The sequence below is a fragment of the Typopeltis vanoorti genome, chromosome 3, assembly GCF_054136105.1.
Source record: "Typopeltis vanoorti isolate ZY-2024b chromosome 3, IOZ_Tvanoo_1.0, whole genome shotgun sequence".
NCBI lineage: Eukaryota > Metazoa > Arthropoda > Arachnida > Uropygi > Thelyphonidae > Typopeltis > Typopeltis vanoorti.
Genome location: NC_143551.1, coordinates 171,588,662 through 171,614,432, shown reverse-complemented (window position 1 = coordinate 171,614,432; position 25,771 = coordinate 171,588,662). Strand labels below are relative to the sequence as shown.

The following is a 25,771-nucleotide window of genomic DNA, read 5'->3' as shown; positions in this document are numbered from 1 at the left end:
GTTTGTAATTGTCTGTGGAAATACTAGTGATGGTGGAGGTGGTGGGTGGCAGATGGCATTGGTGTAATTGCAGTTAGTTGTAGTTGGTGGATTGAATGGTGGAGACAGCTGAAGAGATGGTGCCCTCCCTTGATGAGCCTTTGGACTCCCTGGAGGTGTCACATAATAATAATAATAATAAAATTTATGAAGTAGCCTAGCTTTCTTCCATTTGATGAAATTTCTTCCTCCGAGGCATTGTGCTAGCTGCTTTTTTTTTGGTTGTTCATTCTGGACATACTTCACTGAAGTTTCATCTTGAAGCTATGCCTCATTTGTCTTTCACTGTAACACACCCACAACAGAGTTCTTACTCTATACAGCACTTTACATAGAATGCTAAATAATTAAGAGATTATTTTATTTATGAACTATATAATATCATATTAATATATTTAGTGTCAGTATCTCAGGTTTTATTAACAGTAGCAGAGGTAGTGCATTAGGAATGGGTGAGTGCCAGTAGAGAGATATGAGTTGTGTAACTGATGGTGGAGAAAATGTGCAAGTTCAATGAACTTAACCGTAGACTTTGTGAGTAAAATGTAGCCGTAATGACGGATGGGCCTGATTGTATATGGCTGTGTGTATATAAATGTCACTGGGGTACATAATGTTTGGAAGAGAGACAGGGAGAGAAATAGAAGTGCTGAGAAAGAAAAGGAAAGCATCAAGAATGAATTATGAGAATGAGTGGAGAGATTACAAGGTTAACTAATGCAAGCACAAGAGTGGAAGCACAGTGAGGTCACTAGAATGAGAAAGCAAGGGAGATAATGAAAGTGAGGAGAAATTCAGAAAATGAAAGAGTAAAGAAAAGAAAGAATGGTAGTGAGAAAGCAAGAGAATAAGAATGAGAGAATATTGCTATTTATATTCATGAAATTGGTAAAGAAATTATAGTACCTCCTGAGCAAGTGTTTTAGATATTACGCAAGTGATGTGATATCTTCAAAAAAAGTTTTTATCATAACTGATACTATCTTAGCAGTAAATTATTTTTTGATATTACACAACATACATATTAAAATTTATACAAACATAGCATAGGAACAAGACCACACGAAAACAGATTTAACAAAATGCAGTACACATTTCCTAAACACACACGATTATCATAATGAAATTTCAAATTAGCTTGCATTTGGAATGTTAAAGCTTGAGTTTAAAAAATAACATGCTTTAAGAATAAATAAATTAAGGAAGAAAAGAAACAGGAAATATCAATAAAATGTATTAAAATAGAAGGAAGAGTAAACACAATTCAAATTCTTAAATTTATTCTGTTCAGCAAAATAACTTAATATTGTGGCTTTCACTTCATGAATAAAAGTTTATTTATTATCCTTGATAAAATCAATTAGTCAGCTTACTGACTTTTGAGTGCATTTTGCAAGACTCTTTATTCAGTGATGAATCCAGAGGGAGGGGAGGCAAAAGAGTGCTAACCATCTCTCAGGATATCAGAATTTTAAAAAAAATAATAGAATAAATAACAAAATTGAAACCAAATATATACTTTAAATGTAGAGATTTAATATAATATCAATTATACGATTTTAATATAAATTAAAAATTAAAATGTTATTAGAGAAAAATGCAGGTCAGTTATATTAATAAAACAAGCAACGCTAAAATAAAAACAACAACAATTAATATATATCCCACAGTCAACCTCCACCCTGCCTCCCAAAAAAAAAAATCTGGATTCACCCTGTCAAAGAGAATTACAGTTCAATGCCCAAAATATATATCTCTAAAAAAAAAAAAAAAAAAAATTAAAAAATTAGCAGTCAACTTTAATTTTACTTTGCATAAATACAGCTTCAGTAGTAAAGTTGATCAAAAAAAAAAAAACATATACCTTCTTTTGAGGCATATCATCATAAAATATGAAAATTCAAAATATATATACAATAAAAGGGAAAAAATGAATTAGGAATTAATGATTCCTTAAAAATATCAAGATTCCTCCTTCTTATTTTAATTATCAGTTACATTTGTAAGACAATACAAAACTAAACTACAATATTTTCTAAAACTACAACAAGGCATATTTATGCATTTATTTATATATTAATGATGTCACCATATTTTCTTATGAAATAAATAGGCATTCACACAAGCACACAGTTGATGCGACTTACGATATGGTGTGTCAATAAGATGTTTAAAAACCACTGAGATAACAAAAATATCAACTTCACCATAACAGAAACCCCAATATAATCGGCCAGCCAGGCCAACTGGCCGAGTGGTTAGCATATCAGCTCTCCAGCCAAAGTTTAATAATAATAATAAAACATCAGCCATGCACTGTTGAAACTTTCTACTTAGAACAGAATAAAGAACACACACACAAAGTATTGTGTGTGTTTTTTATTTAAGAAGCGGTGTGTAGTTTAAGTGTTATTAATACTACATAATAAAAATTACAATGCTAATTGAATAAACAATTTTTTAAATTTGTTTTAGCATTTTTGAACATGCTTCCTTGATGGTGTTGCAGTTTTATTGCAGTATTCATTGCAATTAAACAGCTATGCTTAGGTTTAACAAGGCAGTCATTAAAGATAAGAACATTTGTTTAACTGTAATTAATTAGCTTTGTTCATTAGCACACAAAGGGGAAAAAATTATAACAATTAAGGAAATGACTGTTGACAATCATACATCATTTGGTTCCCTTGTCGAAGGCTGAAATAACAATTCTCCCCACTGAATATTAGGAGATAGCCATGCCACAGCCAAGTAAATTGGCTTCTTTGATACCTAATTAATCCTATCTATACATCTGGGAGCTGTCAAATCTGTCAATACAATTTTCACTGCTAAGTTCATCAAACAAGAAAGGGATTAATATTATCATTGTGAATCATTTTGCCAATAAATAGGCCCATTATAAAGAAAACAGAAATCATCAGCATTTCAAATCTTTTTTATCAATAAAATGGAACTATAATAAAGGTAAAAAAAATAATACATCAACCAGTCATGAACACCTAAAACTAGCTCGAAAAAAAAAAAAAATTATTATTATCATCATCATCACACCAACCTCCATGGAATCAACTAAATGTGGAGGATTCACTCAACCAACAACATATTTATCACGCTGAACCATAAAATCCTCAACAATCTCTTCATTCACAATGAATTCCGATAATGTGTTTCATTCATAAATTTATGACAATTCTCCATGTCATAAATCTACTCCTGACACCCTTCTTCACCAAACTCTGTAATTTACATTTCTTTAACCATAACCAACACTCTAGCATCTTGATATTGTCATAGACACTTGTTTCTGGACCTTCTCCAATGTTACCACATCACAGTGAAAACTAGGTAACTAAATATGAGAATAATAGTTTAAATGTGGTCTGACCAGTGCTTTACACAGTTGTTACACTGCTTGACAACTGACATTGCAGGAGGTCCCACTGTCACACAGAGCTTATCTTACTATGTTCTAAAAACATACACTGTCTCCACACTTTCAGGCAATGTATTCCAATCATCTCCACTCTTTATTCAAAAACCTATTCCCCCTCTGCAATTACCCTCCTCATAGCTTCCAGTGATAGCCTCTTGTTATTGCTACACCCTCCATTCTCTGAAAAAACTTCATCCACATATATCTGGTAATAACACCCATACCAACTTTACATCTCAATCATATTCCTCTCCTTCCTCCTTCTATCTACTTGACTCTGCAAATTGCATTTCCTCAGTCTGTCTTCATGCTCAACATTTCAGAGACCAGAAACCATCCTGTCAGTTGTTTCTTGATCCTTTCCAATATTTCTTCACCCTTTGAACATGTGAACATGTGACAAATTGTGCACAGCAATCCATATGCATACTGATCAAGGTCTTATAATATAAGACCATTATATTATAACAAAATCATAATCTACACATTAGTATCTTCCACAACATTGTCATAATCCAATGTACTGTCCTCACAATTTCTGCAATGTGTTCCTGAAATTTTAGATCCTTGTCCACATTAACTGTCAAATCCCTCATTTCCTCTACTATCTCAAAAATATCCTCACCAGTTGTACCTGTGTATACTCTAAAACCCACTTTTATTTTTCCAAATTTTAAAACGTTACACTTTGCAACAATGAAATGGAAATTGACCCCTCCCCCATCACCTGCCCAGTCACACAGTCAATTCAAGTCCTCTGGCAAAGCTACACTAAGTGCTCTATTCTTCATAGTTCTTCCCATCTTTGCATCATCTTCAAACGATTACATATCACCATTCAATTCTTTCCCAATATCATTAACATAAATATTAAACCTCAATGACTCAAAACAAACTCTTGAGACACATCACTAGTGGCATTCCTTTTCAGAGATATCACTCCTTGCTATACAACTTACTGATACCTCTCAGACAGCCAATCTCCAATCCAGTCCCATCTGTTTATCGTATGGAAACCAATGAAAGACCTTTGCAAAATCTAAATATACTACTAAATATGCATCTCTCTTGTCCAATGCATTTGTAACCTTGTTATAATTATTATTATTATTATTATTATTATGTGACACCTCCAGGGAGTCCAAAGACTCATTGAGGAAGAGTGTGCCAACAGCATCGAACAATTTGAACCCCATCCAACTACTAACTGCACTCAAACTTGCTTAACTTTTTGCAAGCAATTAGTAGCAGAGGCACTACCAATCGAGCAACCTTTGCTGGCATAATAAGTAGATTTCTAAAACATAATGTACTTTAGCAAACCCATACTGACCATCAAAGAGAATGCTGTCATTGATCAATCCAAAGTAAAACAGAAATTATTTTGTCAGTAGCACCCAGTATTCCCAGGTAGCTGCTAACTGGGTTCAGGTTTGCTTAATCTCAATTATCAGACAAGAACTGGTAACCAATCTAGCCATTGACAAAAAAAAAAATAATAAAATAAAATAAAAAATAAAAAATAAAAATAAAAAAAATAGAAGGCTGATCTTGTGAACTCCTGCAAAGGACTTCACACAAACAAAATCATACCCCTAAAGAAGAGACAAGCAAAGAAAAAATTTTGGGAATCAACATCAAGTGATATAAAAAGTGATATTATTATTATTATTACGGGCAACTCCAGGGAGTCATTAGACTCATCGAGGGAGGCCCTAAACATCATGTCCACACAACTCTTCGACATTCATGCAGTATCTATCATACCTCGCCTTAAACTCATTCACTGTCACAGCATCCACCACAGACTCTGGGAGCACATTCCACTCATTCACCATTCTAAAAGTAAAGAACCCAGCTCTAACACCTTTACTAACCACACTTTTGCCCAGTTTCCATGGATGTCCCCTAGTCCTCCCACAAACAGCCCTGTTCTCAAAAATATCTTCTAAATTAATTTTATAGAAACCCTTCAGTAATTTGAATGTCTCAATCATATCTCCCCTCCTCCGCCTATCAACAAATTCTTGCAATCCACAAATCCTCAACCTGTTTTCATAAGGTTCATTCCACAGACCTGCTATCATCTTGGTCACTCGCCTCTGGATCCTCTCCACCTCCTCCCCATCAAGAAGAACCCTAGGTGACCAAATCTGGGCACATTAGTCGAGATGGGGTCTTATCAAGGCTCAATACAGATGAACAATAACCTGCTTGTCTCTGCTTGTCAATGTATTCTTCAGCAACCAAGTGATTTGATGAGCTGATTTGGCCACTTTTGCAATGTGCCTCCTAAACTTCAACTCCTTATCCACCAACACTCCTAAATCTCGTGCCTCATCAATTTCCTGGAGTACAGTTTCACCAATGTAGTAAACTGCTGCTAATCTTTTCACCCCAAAATGTATAACCTTACATTTTGCCACATTAAATTGACATCCATTCACCTTAGCCCAGACCTCCAATCTATCCAAATCATCTTGCAAAATTTTGACGTCATCTGCATTCACTATCGCCCTACCCAACTTTGCATCATCTGCAAACAAATGAACTGTTCCTCTCAGATCCTTTCCTATATCATTAATGAACAAATTAAACAGCAGTGGTCCAAGAACAGATCCTTGTGGCACACCACTAGTCACAGTCCGTCTTGTGGACTCTACTCCTGAATAAACCACTCTCTGATATCTCTCCGTCAACCACCCTCCTATCCATCTCACCAACCCTATATCCATCCCCATATGCTGCAATTTACTGATTAGAATTCCATGTGGTATCCTGTCAAAGGCCTTAGCAAGGTCCAGTAGAATCATTGTAAACCCATTACCCTTATCCAGTTCAGCCGTCACTGTGTTATAATACGTGAGCAAGTTACTGAGGCATGACCTACCCTTCACAAAACCATGCTGTCCCCGATCTAACAGTAATAGATATATCTAACAGTAACAAGCAGCTTTCCTAAGTTACATAAGATTTGGAAAAATGACTTATTATATGATACATCCAAAGAGAACACTAAAACAGACCAACAGATGAGTAGTACAAAGGTGACCTAAATGTTTATTTAGGAATTTGTGTCTTGTTATTATCATTGTGTCTTTATGTTGTATTTCTATTTCTGCTTATGTGTTAAAATAAATAATTATACCTGTACACTCTGTATTATTCTGAATAGCAAATTAAAGAAGTTGTTCTTTCAAACCAAATGATATACTAATAATAAATATTTAATGCTGTTTTTTTTCTATTATTATTATTATTATTATTATTATTATCCAGGCCTCCATAAAGTCAAAAGACTCATCGTGGGAGGTCGTTTTTAGGAAACACAAAGTTTATCATACCACTCCTTGAACTCATTGACCGTTCCCACTCCAACCACTCTCTCAGGCAATGCATTCCAAGGTTCAATCACCCTCCATGCAAAGAAACCACTCCTCATCCTCTTGCACACAGCCTCCTTTTGCAACTTTCAGGAATGGCCCCTTGCCATCACTCCCTCCTGCTATTCCACCAAGTGAAAGAACTCTCCAATGTCTACCCTGTAACCGCCTCTCAACAGTTTAAAAGTCTCAATCATATCACCTCTCCTTCTTCTATCCACCAAACTCTGCAGTCCACATTCCCTCAGTTAATCCTCATAACTCATATTGTACAGTCATGAAACCATCTTTGTTATCTGCCTCTGTACCCTTTCCATAGTCAATTTATCCCCTTAAAATACTGGGTACCAAATCTGAGAACAATAATCTAAGTGTAGTCTGATCAGAGTCTTATACAACGGAATGACAACTCTTTTATCACTGCAGGGCAGTGTCATTCTCAGTATTGCAGCAATCCTCTGAGTTACCCTCACCACCTTTGCAATATCTCCCTGAATTCCAGTTTTCTATCAATCATCACCCCCAGATCTCTTGTCTACCCTACCTCCTCCAGTACAGCTCCTCCAATCGAGTATGCATCCTCCCATCGATGGTTTTCAAACTTCAAGACTTTACATTTTGCTGCATTGAACCGACATCCCCATTCATTTGCTTATCTGTCTAGTTTATTCAAATCCTCTTGCAGGGCTTCCACATCTGGAATATTACTGATAACCATTCCCAGCTTCACATCATCTGCAAATGACTGAATATTCCATTGCAGTTGACAATGTCATTGATATAAAGATTGAATAATACAGGTCCCAGTACTGAGCCCTGTGGAACACCACTTGTAACCTTCTGTCTCCTTGATATTGACCCACCATACACAACTCACTGATACCTATCAGACAGCCAATCCTGAATCCATTTGACTGACCCGACATTTAAACCCATGTGCTTCAACTTAAATATCAGCTTATCATGTGGCACCTTGTCAAACAGCTTTGCAAAATCCCCCAAAAAATGGCCGTATATGCCTTCTCTTCATCAACTGCTCTTGTCACTTTATTATAAAAGGCAATTATATTACTAAAGCAAGAGTGCCCCTTAACAAATCCAAGTTGATTCTACAGATAACATTACCCTCATCTGCCTAGCACTGTATATTTAGAATTAAATGGCCAAAGTCATCTAATTTCAAGCTTTTACTTCATAAGTATGTGATAACATGTATGTTCATAACATGTATGTTGGGTTGTAGTATGTTCATAATACATGAACATACTACAACCCAAATTCCCTGAAATATCTGTATTTACAATGCTGTAATGATGAAGAGCACCAGGTGTGACTTGTATGAATAGGCATGAGCTTGTGGAATGACATAAATATAATTATGGAACATCAAAAGATATTAAAAATGATAACCTATCTGCACATTTTTTTAAGAATTTTGTTTCATTTGCATCTACAAAGTTGAAAATTCAGATCAAGATTCTGCTGCTTTAATTCTGAGTTGGAGCACATAATTTTTAATAAAGTAAGATTATTAAAAATACTAGTCCAACTTCAAGCATCAACTTATTCACATTAACATAAATTACAAAATAAATAAAAGACACATGAAAATGGTGACATCATTAATCAAAAAATTCACATGCTCTAACTATCTAAAGATGGAAAAACTTGCAACTAGGGTGCTATAAATTATTAAATCAATAGAGGCAAAATATGAAGAGGGAGCGACAAAGGTGCTCCAGAACAACCCACCTCATCAGCATAGATGAAAGAAGCACGGCGTGAGCCAGCAGGACTTACAGAATCTTTTCTGGCATCTGATGGTTTTCTTTCCGGTTCAGGTGTGGGTTCTTTAATAATAACAGGGACCTCAGGTTTCGACTCCTTCTTATCTACTTCCTCAACGGCGATTGCAGGAATCATTGGTTTCTCTTTCTCTGTAGATTTAACTTTCTTCTCCATTACTTCTTCTTTTACAACCAGCTGAAAATGTTAAGAGTAATAATTAAAACAAAAATTATTATTAAAAATTTCTGTCAAGTATAGCTGCATTAATTTACCAAAGATCTGGGAGTCGCTGCATACTGTGTGTGTGTGTGTGTGTGTGTGTGTGTGTGTGTGTGTGTGTGTGTGTGTGTGTGTGTGTGTGTGTGTGTGTGTGTGTGTGTGTTGCATAGTTATTAACAGTCTTGAAGGTAAATTTTTCATATTAATTAACTTTTGTAGTTCTAGTTTTACGCGGATGTGTACTGACTGAGTTCTAGTTTATAAGTAAACCATATATATATATATATATTTGTTTTAAAATATAATATTATCAGTATGGTGCCAATACACAATAGAACAATGGCAGCAAAGACCACATTGTCAGGTGATTTGAATTTGCAGAATTTTGTGTAGTGCTGTGTGTGTGATGTACACATCATGAATATTAAAAGATATGTGGAAGGAAATTGAAAGTGGAGTTAGAGAGAGAGAGAGAGAGAGAGAGAGAGAGAGAGAGAGAGAGAGAGAGAGAGAGAGAGAGAGAGAGAGGTGTATTAAATGTTTCAAAAGTGAGTGCCAATTAGGTGACGAGAATGGAACAAATGTTAGCAGAGTGGACAGTATCGATGGTAGGATGGAAAATTTTTGAATTAATGTTGAATGCAAGGCAGTGGCAATAGAGGAGCATGAAATGAACATAAATAAAGAAATAGTGCACTTGAATCTTATTCTTCACAGGACTAGGTGCAAAACTGAAAAATTGCAGAAGTGGCAAGAGATTAGCAGGGCTGAGAAGAGAAAGAAGCAGGTGGTCTGAAGTAATAATAAAGACCAAGTGACCAAAAAGAAAAACAAGTTAAGGGGAAAATTATCTATGGAGACACAATGATCAGGGTAGTACGTAATGAAAGTGTAACAAAATTGTGTTTCCCTGTTGCAAAAATTTACGATATTAATCACACCATTCATATGCAGAAAGGTAAGGCAAAAGAACTGATTATCTTTGGTTGGCACAAATGATTTGAGAGGTGAGAAGAATTCTATCAGAGAGGATATCAAGGAGTTGTTAGAAGAAGCAAAACTGAAGAGTGAGAAGGTGGAGACTCCTGCCATGCTATGATAGAGGTGAACTGAGGAGGAGGACACTGGTAGCAAATGAAATAATACATAGGTGTGCAGAAGGAACAATGTACTATTTATGGATCTGTGGTCAGTGATTAATGGAAAGAAGAATTTGTATAATGCTTATGGACTGCATCTAAATGGTTTTGGTGTTAGGTGTCTAGAGAGCTTCCTCCACAGAGCATGTTGAAGCACAAATTCAGGAAATCTTAAGTAATTAGGGTGAAAGCAGGAGAGTTTGTGTGAAGGTACCCATGAGGTGAGTGAGTGTGTCAATGACCAAGAGTGGAATCTAATTTCTCAAGCAAAAATCTTGAATAGCATAGTCAATTCAGGAAGTAAAGGTAGGTGGACATCTAAAAGCATGTGGCATTTTCTATATACTAATGCGAAGAAGTATCAGGAACAAGAAGAAGGAACTTTTGGCATTGGTTAATGCAACCTTGCCAAAAGTTATAGGCATTAGTGAGACTTGGCTAACAGCAGATGATGTAGATATAGGGACTGAATGTGAAGGATTTAGTATTTTTGGGAAGATAGAGAAGATAGGATAGGAGGAGGAGTATTGTTGATGATAGCAGATGAATTGCAACCAAAAATAATAGAAGGCAGGCAGGAGGGTGGTTGTTCCCTTAAAGTGAACAACCACCTATTACTGGCCTTAATCTCAATGATGAGTAATATCATTAAGCATAAGCTGCAGAAGAAAATTCTGCGGAGGGTATATAAGGAAAAAGGTGACCAGCAAATCATGAATAGTACAAGGCTCAGACAAGAAAGGTGATTAGCATGTCAAGGAAGGCAAAATCAGATTATGAGAAGAATCTTGCCGAGCATTTCAAAGGAAATTCCAAAGAGTTCTATCATTGTGTAGCAAGTAAGAGGAGGAATGACTATGGAAGATTGACCCTAATGAGTGATGATGATGGTCACGAGGTGACAGAAGCAGATAAAATAGTTGAGTCACTGAGTAACTCAACTATTGCAAGGTATATCATCTAGGTGAGGTTACTACTGTAACATATGTGACAGATACTGATGTTGAACAGAAGTGGATGAATGGGAGGTACTTAGGATATTGCAGAATCTCAATGTAAAATACAGCTATGAGATTAGATGGGATATTATTATTATTATTATTATTATTATTATTAAGAGAGACCCCCCCCCAGGGAATCAGAGACTCATCAAGGGAGGCCACATATTACAAACACACACACACACACACACACACACACACACACACACACACACACACACACACACACACACACACACCAGCTATCATACTTATTCTTGAATTCATTCACACTGCTTTCATTCACAACCTCCAAAGGCAATCCATTCCAATTACGCACCACCCTCTGAGAGAAAAATCTAGCCCTAACACCCTTCTTGGTGGCCTTCATTCTCAGCTTCCAAGGATGCCCTCTCATTCTTTTTCCACCCTCAATAAATTGAAAAATTCCATCAACTGAAATCCTGTATGAACCTTTCAGAAGTTTGTAAGTCTCAATCATATCACCTCTATTTCTCCTGTTTGCTAGTGTCTGCAGTCTAACAAATTCTCAATCTGTCTTTATAATCAGTATTCCACAATCCTGATGTCATTTTTAACACTCTCCTTTGTACTCTCTCCAATATATCATAATCACAATGGAAACCAGGAGAGCAGACCTGTGCACAATAGTCCAAGTGAGGTCTTATCAAGGCCTTATAAAGAGGCAAAATAACATTCCTATCTTTACGTGTGAACATTCGTTTTCAGCATTGCAATTATCTTTTGTGTTGTATTTACCATCTTTGCCACATGGCCCCTAAATTTCAATTTCCTATCTGTTACCACTCCAATATCTCTAGCCTCATCAGTTTCTTCTTGCCTAATCTCACCTATATAATGCAACATTGGATAGCTAATCATGCTAAAGTGAATGATTTTACATTTACTCACATTGAACTGACACCCATTTTCCCATGGCCACAATTCCAGCCTATTCAAATCATTCTGCAAGTACTGCATATCAGCAGCATTCCTGATTACAATACCTATCTTAGCATCATCAGCAAATATTATTATTATTACTATTATTATTATCAAATTGGCAAACAATTAATGAAAATGAAAAGGAAATAACTAAAAAAGAATTAGAAATCAGCCTGAAAGAAACAAGAAACAGAAAATCACCTGGAGAAGATAAACTAGGTTCAGAAGTATATAAATATGCAGAAATTGATTCAAAGAAAGACTCTTATTATTTTTAAATAAAATTTATTCAACTGGTATCCCCCAAATAGAATGGACAAAGCAACTGTGATTCCTATCTTTAAAAAAGGTAATAGAGATGACCCTAAAAACTATAGAGGTATCAGTATTCTAAATTCTTGTTAATATATATATAGCAGAATCTTAAATAGCAAACTAATGAAATATTTCAAAAACTTTATTTTAGAAGTACAGAATGGATTTAGAAAAGGACGATCATGTATAGACCCAGCCTTTTGCCTAAAATTAATAATAAAGAAAAGAAGAATACAATTTAGAAACACATATTGCATTGAATGACTTTGAAAAAGCATTTGACAAAGTTAAAAGAAACATATTATTTAACATATTAAAAGAAAGACAAATACCAAATAATATCCTAAAAGCTATCACAAGTATATATGAAAATAATCAAATACAAATAAGATTAAATCACACGCTATCATATATGAGAGAGATAAACCAAGGGGTCCGACAGGGATGTCCCCTCTCAGCAACTCTTTTTAATATCTACTTAAATGAAATAATAATAAAATGGAATAAAAATTTACATCAAGGAATTAAACTTTCTCCTACAGTAAACTTAAACACTCTACTCTTTCCGATGACCAAATAATAATTACAAATTCTGAAGATAAACTACAGAAAGCTATTTTAGATCTAAATGAGATATCCAAAGATTATGGTATGATAATATCAACAGAAAAATCAAAAACTATGGCCTTTAAAGGACAAGATCCAGCAAGAACTAAAATAGTAAAAGATAACAAGATCTTAGAACAGGTGAATTCATTTAACTACCTAGGATGTACGATCACATATGAAAATGAGAAAGATATAAATGTAAAAATCGCAAAATATTTAAAAATAACAGGTGTTATTAGCTCTATATTTAAACCAAACCTAGTTTAAAAACAAACCAGACTAAAAGTATTATGGAAGCGAAATGTATTATATGCTTAATGTATGGAAGCGAAATCTATACAATAACACAAAAAGACAAACAAAGATTAACAACTGCAGAAATGAAGTTTATGAGAAAAACTGCAAAGTTTTTCTCACAAACCCTATTTGATCACAAAAGAAACAAAGATATTATGAAAGAATTAAACCAAGAAGCAGTAATAGAAAAAATTAAAAAATATAAACATAAATGGATGGAACACATTCAAAGAATGAAAACAGAAAGATTACCAAAACAAGCCTTAAAGTACAAGCCATTAGGAAAAAGAAAACCAGGACGTCCTCTTAAACGATTCAACGATGACTTCTAAGGCCGGAAAAGGCCATACTAGGCATAAATCCTTGATATATGTGATGATGATGATTATCTCATGGATAATCATCATCATCATCATGTATATCAAGGACCTCATGGAGTCAAAGACTCATCTGGGAGGTCCTTTTATCACACACACACACAGCTCATCATACAGTGTTTTAAACACATTCGAACTCTTTGCAGACACCACATTCTCAGGCAAGGCATTCCAATAATTCACAACTCTGCACAAGAAAAACCTGCCTCTCACTCCCCTACTCACACCCTCTTTATACAGTTTCCAGGGATGAACTCTGGTTCTCCCAGTATTCTCTGTAACACTTCTCCAGCATTGATCCTATAACAACCCCTTAGCAACTTGAAGGTCTCTGTCATATCTCCCCTCTTCCTCCTGTCCACCAGACTCTGCAAATTGCATCTCCTTAATCTTACCTCATACTCAACATTCCAGAGGTCAGAAACTACCTTAGTCAGTCTCCTTTGGACCCTTTCCAACATCTCTTCATCCTTCTGAAAACCCGGTGACCAAATCTGGGCACAATAGTCGTCATGTGTCCTAATCAAAGCCTCATACAATGGAACAAGAATCTCCCTACTTCTACACGTCAGTGTCCTCCACATCATTCCCAGAAGCCTTTGTGTTGTCTTCACAATTTTGGTGATGTGTCCACTAAATTTTATATCCTTATCCATTATCACCCCCTGATCTCTTATTTCCTCTACCTCCAACAATATATTCTCCCCAAGCATAAATTCTGCATACCATCTTTGTTTTCCAAATTTTAAAACCTTACATTTTGCAACATTGAACTCACATCCCCATTTCCATGCCCAATCACTCAATTTATTCAAGTCTTCCTGTAAGGCCACAACATCTTCACTGCACTTCATGGTTCGTCTCAACTTTGCATCATCTGCAAACAACTGAATATCTCCATCCAAATCTTCACCAATATCATTAATATACAAGTTAAACAGCAATGGACCTAAAACAGACCCTACGAAGCACTCCACTAGTGACTTTCCTTTTCCTGGATATTGCTCCCCCATACACAACTTGTTGATACCTATCAGATAGCCAGTCTCCAATCCAATGTACCAATCTAATATCCAACCACATCTGCTCTAGTTTGACTGTCAACTTATCATGAGGTACTCTATCAAAAGCCTTTGCGAAATCCAAGTATATTACTGTGTATCCTTTTCCTCTGTCCAAGGAAGCAGTCACTTTATTGTAATAAGTAAGTAGATTACTAAAACATAAACTCTCTTTAGTAAATCCATGCTGTCCATCAAAGATAATACCATTGTTATCAACCCAACTCTGGATCCTAGTTCTCACAAGCTTCTCCAACAACTTAACCACAACACCTGACACACAGATAGGCCTATCGTTTGATGCTTGAGTACGATCACCTCCTTTATGAAGTAGCACAATCTTGCCTTCTTTCCACTCCTTAGGAACTTGACCGAGTGCAAGACTCATATCAAAAAAATATGTCAAGTCGGGTGTCAACTCTGGCACATTCCTTCAGAATACGTGGTGATATATTATCAAGTCCCACAGCCTTATTAACATCTAGTTTACTCAACTCCCCATACACCTCTTGCTCACCTAAAGTCAGTCTCTCCTCCCCATCATCAACTGCTCTCAATCCCTCCATGAAGTCACATTCACAAGATTGAAAGATCTTTATGAACTGCTCATTAAGTATCTCCACCACACATTCTACATCAGCTATCTTCATATCATTTTCTCCAATCAATGTCATCCATCCATAATTATTCTTTCTTTCTTGCTACATATCGAAAGAACTCCTTAGGATTCATTTTGGCTTCATTAGCCAACTGCTGTTCATACCTCTCTTTAGCTATCCTCACCAACCAAGTCACCCTCCTTGCTTGGTCTTTGTAGACCTCATGGAATTGGTTATTTCCACTTCTCTTATGCTGCCTAAACATTGCCCCTTTTCTCTGTATCGCATGCTTAATCTCTTTATTCATCCATCTCACAGCCACCTTATTTAACCTTCTCACCCTTGGAATACATTTAGACATTACATCTACTAAACAGTTTTTGAAAATTCCCCAAGCTGCATTGATCTCTTTTCCAGCTAACTCCTCGTTCCACGCTACACCCGCAAGCTGTCTCCTGAGCTCTTCATAATCACCCCCCTTGTAGTTCCACATATACCCTTTTCTCACAGAGATCCTAGCATGGCTGGCAACCACCCAGGTATGTCGCTTGTCAAATCTTTCCTAATATCATTAATGTATACATTGAATATCAGTGGACCAAGCACTGATAATTGTGGTACACCACTTGTAATTTTTTTAATTTTTTTAAAAAATTTTTTTATTAATCTTTGTACTGGTTATGGGCAGTACTACCCCTATATCATGTCCAGACATCTCATCCAGACTTGATATAGGCCTAAGCGTTTACAATTGTTTTACCTTATGCCTGTTCTAGTTATCATTGTAGTCATTCTCTGGTGGCAATGGCATGCCACCCGTGTGCCCTGTAGGGCTCTCAAGGAAAGAACTTTTATATCCTTCTGCATAAGTCCAAGCTGTTTTAAGTCCTTATAACTATCTGCACTCCATATGCCATGTAAAGAGATGGTGGCGCTGGTAAACCTCAGAGTTGCCCCATGCTCCTCCCATATCTTACTAACTAGATCTTGGTTATTTTTATAATAGTTTACTTTATTATTATGGTTATAGACTAGCGGGTGCCCTGTTCCCACCACCTGGGCATCAACTACCGAAATGTCACCATCCCGTTTAATCACTAAATCTGGCTTACGCAAACCTGCGGAGGTCCTATAATGTGGTTCCACTGCAGTCGCCCAACCTTTGTTCTTAATGCAGTTATTCAGAATGGAGACCACAGCATCATGCCTCTGCATGCTGACTCCATGGGTGCAGAAGCAACACTGGGCTATATGAGACAATGTCTCACTATAGTGGCAGCCAGCCCAACAGTTGGAGTCGTCACTTCCCATCGAGCTGTGTGGGCTCAAGTAGGCAGGGCATTGATACTCATCCTAATAAGGTCAATATACTCGAACCCAGGGAGGAGTCTGGTGCCATCCATCCCTTACCCAATCATGCTGGGGAGGCACCAGATATGACTCTTTTAAAGGAGCACCATCTACAGAACAGTGTAACAGAGACATCCACCTCTTGGGTTCTGCGGGTCCTGACTCGTTTAAAGTACCTTGATAATGGGACCAGTCTTTAGCCCGCCTAAAGTCTTCTTGTATTAATGGGCTAAAGAAGACAGTTCTAACTGTGTGATTCTTGACAGCAACAGGTGTGGGATGAGCCATCTAAGTAATGAAAACCTGAGCCCATCATCCTTCACCCTCATATGGAAATATGCAGTAGGAGTGTCATGCGGCAGTTGGAGCCATGATCTCATGGCTGAATGGATAGCCCTGTCCATTCGGAACAGTACTACCAATGTCCTACCAAGCACTAACTTGTAGTAAAAGTGAGGTAGGAGATAGTGGGAAAGGAGAAACAGCTTTTGCTGGGGCTTGAGAGGAGCTTTTCTCAAAGATGCAATCCCAGCTTCTAGGATAGAAGGGACAGAAGACCTTCCCTTTGGGGTGAACATGATACTGAGGTATCTCCACTCTTCCAGGATGGTCAAAGCAGCCAATGGCTTCCCATGCAGGGAAAACTCTATAGTCTTGACCTTAAGCTTCTTGTCACGACCAGAGGGGACAAGAGCTAAAGAGCAGGACTTCTCTACATTAATAGAAAGGCCTCGAATAGAGAAGAAGTCAACTGCCCGGTCAAGGAGTTCCTGCAAGCCTATCTTAGTAGAGGCTACGAGAATAAGATCGTCCGCAAAGGCCATAGCATTAAAGGAACAAGTGCCTAGAGAGTAGCCTATATGGCTAGGAAGAAAGTGAAGAAACTCATCTATGAAGCAGTTAAAGAAAAGGGTAGATAGAGGATCACCCTGGTGAACACTCCACACTGCGGGAATAGAAGTTGCACGGGACCCTGTAGTGATAGTGATGGAGCTACCCATGTATAGCTCCATAACATATGAAAGAAAGGGTTATGGACATCCAGCAATAGACCTTAAACCTTGCAGACTCAGATTCCCCATACACCACTTTTTGATATCTGTCAGTCAGCCATCCTCTTATCCATGCTAATATTGTATAACCCAAACCCATTTTCTCCAATTTATGCAACAGTCTACCATGCTGTAATCTGTCAAAAGCCTTAGCAAAATCCAAAAATATCATGGTGTATCCATTTCCCTTGTCTAGTTCAATGGTAACATTGTTATGGAATGTGAGCAAGTTGCTAAAACATGACTTCCCTTAGTAAACCCATGTTGTTCATTGCAAAGTAGAGATTCACTGTCAACCCATTTTTGAATGTGAGCCCTAACCAATTTTTCCAAAATCTTAACCACTACTCCTGAGATACTAATTGGTCGATAGGAGAGTTGGATACATCAGTCTTTGCACTACCCTTGTGCAATGGAATTATCATACATTCCTTCCATTCCTGTGGAATCTTCCCTGTTCTGAGACTCATATTAAAAGCTTGGCCAGTTCAGCTGAACACTCTTTTAGCACACGTTCTGATATCCTATCAGTCCCTACTGCTGAATTCTTATTCAATTTGTGCAACAGCTCTAATCCTCTTCCTCATACACCTGCGTTTCTTCATCTAGTGAAGAGTTCATGGTGAGCTCAATGTTGCATACACCAGGTTGATAGCTTTTAACAAAATGGGCACTCATCAACTGAACAACCTCTTCTGCATCTGTAACCCTCACGCCATCAGGATTTAGAAGAGTTATTCTTTCATATTCATTCTTTCTTTTACTTGCAGCATATCGATAGAATTCTTGTCGGTTGTCTTTAGCACGCAGAGCCAGTTTCTTTTCATACTCTGACTTTGCTTTCCATACAACAGTTATGACTATTCTATTCTGCTGCTTATAATGTTCATAATGGACATCATGCTTATGCACACAGTATTTCTTCCAATATCGTCCTTTTCTTACAAATCTCTTGCTTAGTAAGATTACACATCCATTTGACTCCTACTCTATTTATTCTTCAAACTATCAGGACACATTGCATTATTATCGCATCTTGGGACACATCGCATCATTTAAATATTGTTTAAATGCTTCCCATGCACTGTCGATATTCTTTCCATAACAGCAACCGATCTCATTCCACTGAACTCAGTATTCTCCTCAGTTGGTCATAATTTCCTGCTTTGTAGTTCAGTATATAACCTTTTCTGAATGGAACATTCATAAACTTAATCACTTCCCAAGTGAGTACCGCATGATCACTGTCACCAACAGGAGGCAGAATAGTTAGGTCTTTAACTGAAATGCCCTGTGACACTATAATCAAATCTAACATTCTTTCCCCCGAGTTCCTTCTGTCACATGCTGCTTGAGGAAGTTGTCCCACAACAGCTCAATAAATGCATTTTCATTCTTCTCATGAGATTCTACTGCTACCCAATCAATATTTTGATAATTAAAGTCTCCCATTATGATTACTCTTTTCATGCTCATCTTTTCTATTTGGTGATGCATTTCTTCACCACTAGCAATGGATTCACCAGGTCTGTAACAATACCACACTATGTAATTGATCTTGTTAGATTCCACTTCACACCAGGTGGCTTCAAACTCACTGCTGCATGAAATATTCTTAGTAGTAGTAACATAATCATAGGTCTCAACTCTAACTGGATTCAAGTTATCCAATATCATTAGTTCCACACCCCCTCCTCTCCTGTCCTCTCAATCCTTCCTAAAAATACTACCCTTGACACTCAATACCAGTTAGTAGGTCTGATTCTGATAGCCAGGTCTCACTAATGCCTACAATCTGAGGTCACAACAAAATGACTAAGGCAACAAACTCTATTCGTTTGTTTCTGATACTCCTGGCATTCGTGTATAGACAGAATAATCTACCTGTTTGTTCTTTTGTATTGTCTTGTCTGCAGTCTGCCTGACACAGTTGGACAACTTGCAGATCTCTATTCTCTAATGCCTTACAATGTAGACATCTTTGCACACATTTGATGGGTCCGAACCAGATGAACACAAACCTGAAATCGATCTCTCCTTGTCAACATTTCCATGACAAAGCCCATTCTCATCATTAACACAATTATATAACATTGATGCTCTTACACTCACACCATTCCTCCCTTTGTAATTTAGTTTCCCTGACTCTCAATGCCTCTGACAAGGTTCTTTTAATTGAAGTCACAGCTCTGGTAGAGTTCCAAGGGAGTGGAAAGTGGGCAAAATAATTCCCTTGCATGAAGGAGGTTTTAAGTCTACAGTAGCAAATTATAGACTAATCAGTATCTCAGACAGGATAGTAAAAGTACTGAAAAAATTGCTCAAAAACAGAATTCAAGAATGAGTCGATAAAAATATGATAGTGTATGAGGTGTAATGTGGCTTTGTGAAGATCTGCTCATGCCTTAGTAATTTACTAAGTTTTTAAAATTAAGTAATAATAGCTGAGTTTGGATAAAGGAAATGGCTACGTGATGTAGCCATTCTGCTGGAATTTGCAAAGCCATTTGACAGAATACCACATGGGACTCCGTTACATAAATTAGAACAAATGGGGATTGATATGACACTGGTTGCTGGACAGATATCAAAAAGTGGTACGTGGAGGGCAGAATCAAGGTGAAAACAGGTGACCAGTGGCATATTTAGGTATTTGCCCCACCTAGGCCCGCAGAAAGTGCCACCCCTCATGACCTGCCTATGGGCAGTTCATGATCCCAACCTTCAGTGACTGAAGTTGCTATAGAATCCCACTTGCTTCACATCATGTAATTTTCTTCTGGTTGGTGTCATTTTCAATTTCGGACAAAGTGGAAATTATTTCCATCCATCCCTCATGAAGACTCCGACAGGCACCATCACAAACTGACCAACGAGTAGGCAAAGGACATTTGATTACTTTTGCAAAAGTTTCCAGGTGCTTTCTTAGAACACTCCACCGAAGTGTTGAAGATGTGAAAAATATATACAGTTTCTGAAGGACATCAAAAAATGCAGAAGAGTATGGACAGGATTCGGCAGTGCAAGTACCAATTTGGAACAGAGAATATCCAGCGCACGGTATGAATTCTGCCAATGGATTTATTTCAAGAATTCTTGCTTGCAGTCCTGTGTACTTGCCTGCCATGTTACTTGCATTATCATATGCCTACCCTCTGCAATTTGCTACATCAATTCCAAGCTCGTTTAGTGAAGTCAATACTGCCTCTTGTAACTCTTCAGATTTGGGACTTACGTTAGGAATGAAATGCAAGAAATGTTCCACAGAAGTTCCATGTTCTTTCACATATCGTAAAATGAAGGACAGCTGATCAACATGAAATAAGTCTAGTGTTGAGTCAACACTTATGGAATAGTACTACGCTATTTTAAGTTCTTCCACAATAAATTTGATTACTTTCTCGCCCGTTATTTTAATAAATTCCTCATGCATGGCAAAAGAAAGATAGGAAACAAAACATTTTCCTTTTTTTTCCCGATTTTGGCAATGTACTCAGCAAGAAAGGGATCAAATTCACTAATCCCTAGTGCCTTTGTGTCAAGTTGCTGACAACAATACAGTAGCTTTCCGTTCACATGTCTTGGTCTGTATAGTTATGCAGAATCTGATTACATGCCAATATGCTTGCAGACTAAACTTACAATGAGGAAAAGAAAAATATTTCTCTACTTGTGAGTAGATGTGGCATATAAGGAACACGTTATAACTAAAAAATGAGAGCCTGGAAATTTCCACCACCCCTCAAAATTTGCTGCTCTAGGACGCGGGCCTATACGGCCTATACCTAATTACGGCACTGCAAGTGACTAGTGGTGTGTTGCAAAGTTCAGTGCTGTTACTGTTAAATTTGTACATAAATGATATAAGAAATAAACTGAAAATAAATAGTATTTATTGATGATGCAAAATTAGATAGAGTAATCAAGGTGATGTGGAGGATTTGCAGGATGATTTAAATAAGTTTTCAGTATAGCAAAAGATAATTGATATCAGTTTTATGTGGAGAAATGTAAAGTTAAGCATTTTGGGATAAATAGATTATAAGCTGTGTATCACACTGATGGAACTGTACTCCAGGAAATAGATGAAGCTAGGGATTTAGGGGTGGTGGTAGACAGAGATCAGTTTAGAGTACATATTGCTAAGGCTACTAAAGTAGCTCATAAGATTACTTGACTATTGAAAAACACACACACTAACAAGTAGAGATAAGGAAGTTGTTATTCCTCTTTATAAGGCCTTGATATATCCACATCTTGATTACTGTGATCAGATCTGGTCTCCTGGGTTTCTTAGGGATGAGGAAGCAGTGGAGAAGATTCAGAGGCCAGCAACCAAGATGGTGAGTAGTGTGTGACATGTTCCCTATGAAGATTGATTGAGAGTGTGTGGATTGAAGAAGTTGGTTGATAGGAGGAAAAGAGGGGATATAATAAAAACATTTAACTTCCTTAAAGGGTTTTACAGGATTTATGCAAGGGAAATGTTTCAGCACTCAGCTAGAGGAACCAGAACAAGAGTTCATCCATGGAAGTTGAATAAAGATGTGGTTAGTGGGGGGAGTTGGTGAGAACTAGATTTTTTGTTTGGGTTGTTGTGAATTTGTGAAATGGGTTCCAGAGTCAGTTTTGAATGCTTTATCTCTTAATGGGTTCAAGGAGAGGAATGATAGATTGTGTGGATAGTTTGGGTCCATGATGAGTCTTTGGACTCCATGGAGGTGCTCATACGACAATAACAACAATAAAAATAAAAATAATAATAATAGTAATATCATTTTGAGATCTGACAGCCTAGCTCTCTAAATTAGCTTTATGATTATCTAGCTCATAGAGGGCACCATGTAAGAATATTAGTTCTGTTTTCAGTTACAATTTGAACTGTATTTCACAATTACTTAGTTTAGTGCTGTGTGCTGTCACAGCTGTAATTGTCCTCTGAAGATGCTGGATAGAAAATCAGCAAATATTAGTGAGTTTAATAATTCCGTTTTATTTTTAATGGATTTGGTAGAGAGAGAGAAAGTGGAATTATCGATGATAGTTCTGAAGACCATTTACCATGGAAATATTTATAGAAGATACATTCAGTAGATACTAGATGCCTATGTGAGAGTGGTTGGAATGATTTTATTACTATTACTATTATTACGGGCAACTCCAGGGAGTCATTAGACTCATCGAGGGAGGCCCCAAATCATATTCATCACAAATATTCGACATTCATACAGTATCTATCATATCTCGCCTTAAACTCATTCACTGTCACAGCATCCACCACAGACTCGGGGAGCGCATTCCATTCATTCACTACTCTAAAAGTAAAGAACCCAGCTCTAACACCTTTACTAACCACACTTTTGCCCAGTTTCCATGGATGTCCCCTAGTCCTCCCACAACCAGCCCTGTTCTCAAAAATATCCTCTGAATTAATTTTATAGAAACCCTTCAGTAATTTGAATGTCTCAATCATATCTCCCCTCCTCCGCCTATCAACCAATTTTTGCAACCCACAAATCCTCAACCTGTTCTCATAAGGTTCATTCCACAGACCTGCTATCATCTTGGTCACTCGCCTCTGGATCCTCTCCACCTCTTCCCCATCAAGAAGAAACCTAGGTGACCAAATCTGAGCACAGTAGTCGAGATGGGGTCTTATCAAGGCTCGATACAGAGGAACAATAACCTGCTTGTCTCTGTATGTCAACGTATTCTTCAGCAACCAAGTGATTTGATGAGCTGATTTGGCCACTTTTGCAATGTGTTCCCTAAATTTCAATTCCTTATCCACCAACACTCCTAAATCTCGTGCCTCATCAATTTCCTGGAGCACGGTTCCACCAATGCAGTAAACTGCCGCCAATCTTTTCACCCCAAAATGCATAACCTTACATTTTGCCACATTAAATTGACATCCATTCTCCTTAGCCCAGACCTCCAATCTATTCAAATCATCCTGCAAAATTTTGACGTCATCTGCATTCACTATTGCCCTACCCAACTTCCCATTATCTGCAAACAAATGAACTGTTCCTCTCAGATCCTTTCCTATATCATTTATGAACAAATTAAACAGCAGTGGTCCAAGAACAGATCCTTGTGGCACACCACTAGTCACAGGCCGTCTTGTGGACTCTACTCCTGAATAAACCACTCTCTGATATCTCTCCGTCAACCACCCTCCTATCCATGATGAAAAGCCAAAAGGCTATTTTTTTTCTGGCGAGGTTGATATGAGTTAAGGGGATAAAAATCCCTTCTTGTTTTTCAGCCAGTAAGTGAAACTAAGATCGAACACTACAATCTGTAACGTTTCATGCCGACGAACTGTCAGCGTATCCAAGCGTAAGTGACCACTTGGTAGTGCCACACCACGGCCAACTCGTTGCAAAGGTGAAGCAAGCTTCCTCACTGTTCTTGATATTTTCTCATAATGTAAAACACAGCTCTTAAGAGATGTAGTACTGTTTTACATTATGAGGAGAGGTCACTACCCAGACCGGTTTCAACCTTTTTTGAGGTCTCATCAGTGAGTAGCTAGACCTAGTTAATATCAGAGTTTAAGTGAAGAAGACTTACATACTTTTGCTATACGATTGACCGAAAGGTGTGTCACTATATTACATTATAACATAGTATAATAACTAAGATGAAAAGCCAAAAGGCTATTTTTTTCTGGCAAGGCTTGCTTCACCTTTGCAACGAGTTGGCCGTGGTGTGGCACTACCAAGTGGTCACTTACGCTTGGATACGCTGACAGTTCGTCGGCATGAAACGTTACAGATCGTAGTGTTCGATCTTAGTTTCGCTTACTGGCTGAAAAACAAGAAGGGATTTTTATCCCCTTAACTCACACCCTCCTATCCATCTCACCAACCCTATGTCCATCCCCATAATGCTGCAATTTACTGATTAGAATTCCATGTGGTATCCTGTCAAAGGCCTTAGCAAGGTCCAGTAGAATCACTGTAAACCCATTACCCTTATCCAGTTCAGCTGTCGCTGTGTTATAATACGTGAGCAAGTTACTGAGGCATGACCTACCCTTCACAAAACCATGCTGTCCCCGATACAGTATCCCACTTTCTTCTATCCAATCTTGTATTTTCCTCTTGACTATTTTCTCTAAGACCTTAATAATGAATCCTGTTATGCTGATTGGCCGGTAATTTTCAAAAGCAGCCTTGGAACCATCTTTGTGCAGCGGAACTATTTTCCCCTCTTTCCACCCCCTTGGGACTGACCCAGTCCTGAGGCTTAAATTAAACAAAATGGTCAAGGGCACTGACAATTCTTTAGCCGCTTCACGTACGACATGAGCTGGTATACCATCCAATCCCACAGATGTATTGACTTTGAGGTTCTGTAATAGACTAGTTACCTCTACTTCATTCATCACAATTCCTGTATAAGCTGTTGGTTCTTCCATTCCTGCAAAGTCACCACCTGGATGATATACTCTTGCAAAGTGCTCGCTCAGTAATTCCACAATATCGACTGATTCGGTTACCTCCCTACCCTCAGCATTTTTTAAGATCATTCTACCATGAGCATTTTTCCTTTTACTTGCAACATATTGAAAAAACTGTTTGGGATTCTCTTTAGCCTGCGTGGTCAATTTCCTTTCGTAATCTGCTTTTGCTTTTCTTACCACCCTTGTTACCATCCTGGCCTGAGCTTTATACTGTTCCTGCGCCTGATGGTCACCCTTCTCCTTAAATTCCCTCCACAATTGTTTCTTTTTTTGCAGCTCAAGCTTAATAGTGTTATTCATCCATTTAACCCCTACTTGATTTATTATTCGGACTCTTGGTATACAGTCAACCATTGCCTCCTGCAAACAGTTCTTAACCACCTCCCATGCACTATCAACATCCAGCCCTTGCAGTTTCACATGCCATGGCATTGAGCCAAGCACACAGCTAAGCTTGTCATACTTTCCAGCCTGGTAATTCCACATGTACCCTGTCTTAATTGTAAATTCGACTCCTTTTGGTAAGAGATGAGTTATTAATCAGTCTGTCTGCTCTTTTCTGCACTGTGTTGAGTATTTTTAGAGTCCTTAGGGGCACCCCCCCCCCAGATATGTGAGCAATTCTTGATGGATAGGCAGATTTGTGATTTGTACGGGATTAATAGCTGTTTGGTGGTAAAGTAATGC

At 37.7% G+C, this 25,771-nt stretch overlaps 1 protein-coding gene across 5 annotated transcripts in view; it reads right to left on the bottom strand.

Moving 5' to 3' along the window:
- The window catches only part of LOC150108743 (twitchin-like), a 2,666,638-nt gene that overhangs the window by 2,209,813 nt on the left and 431,054 nt on the right, over positions 1–25,771 (bottom strand). For 4 of the 5 annotated variants that reach the window (XM_090390962.1, XM_090390961.1, XM_090390964.1 and 1 more), the window contains one exon: positions 8,611–8,841. In XM_090390962.1, the coding sequence (XP_090247088.1) occupies positions 8,611–8,841 (231 nt within the window). The remainder of the gene's footprint in view (positions 1–8,610; positions 8,842–25,771) is intronic. The other variant, XM_090390963.1, reaches the window with a different exon arrangement.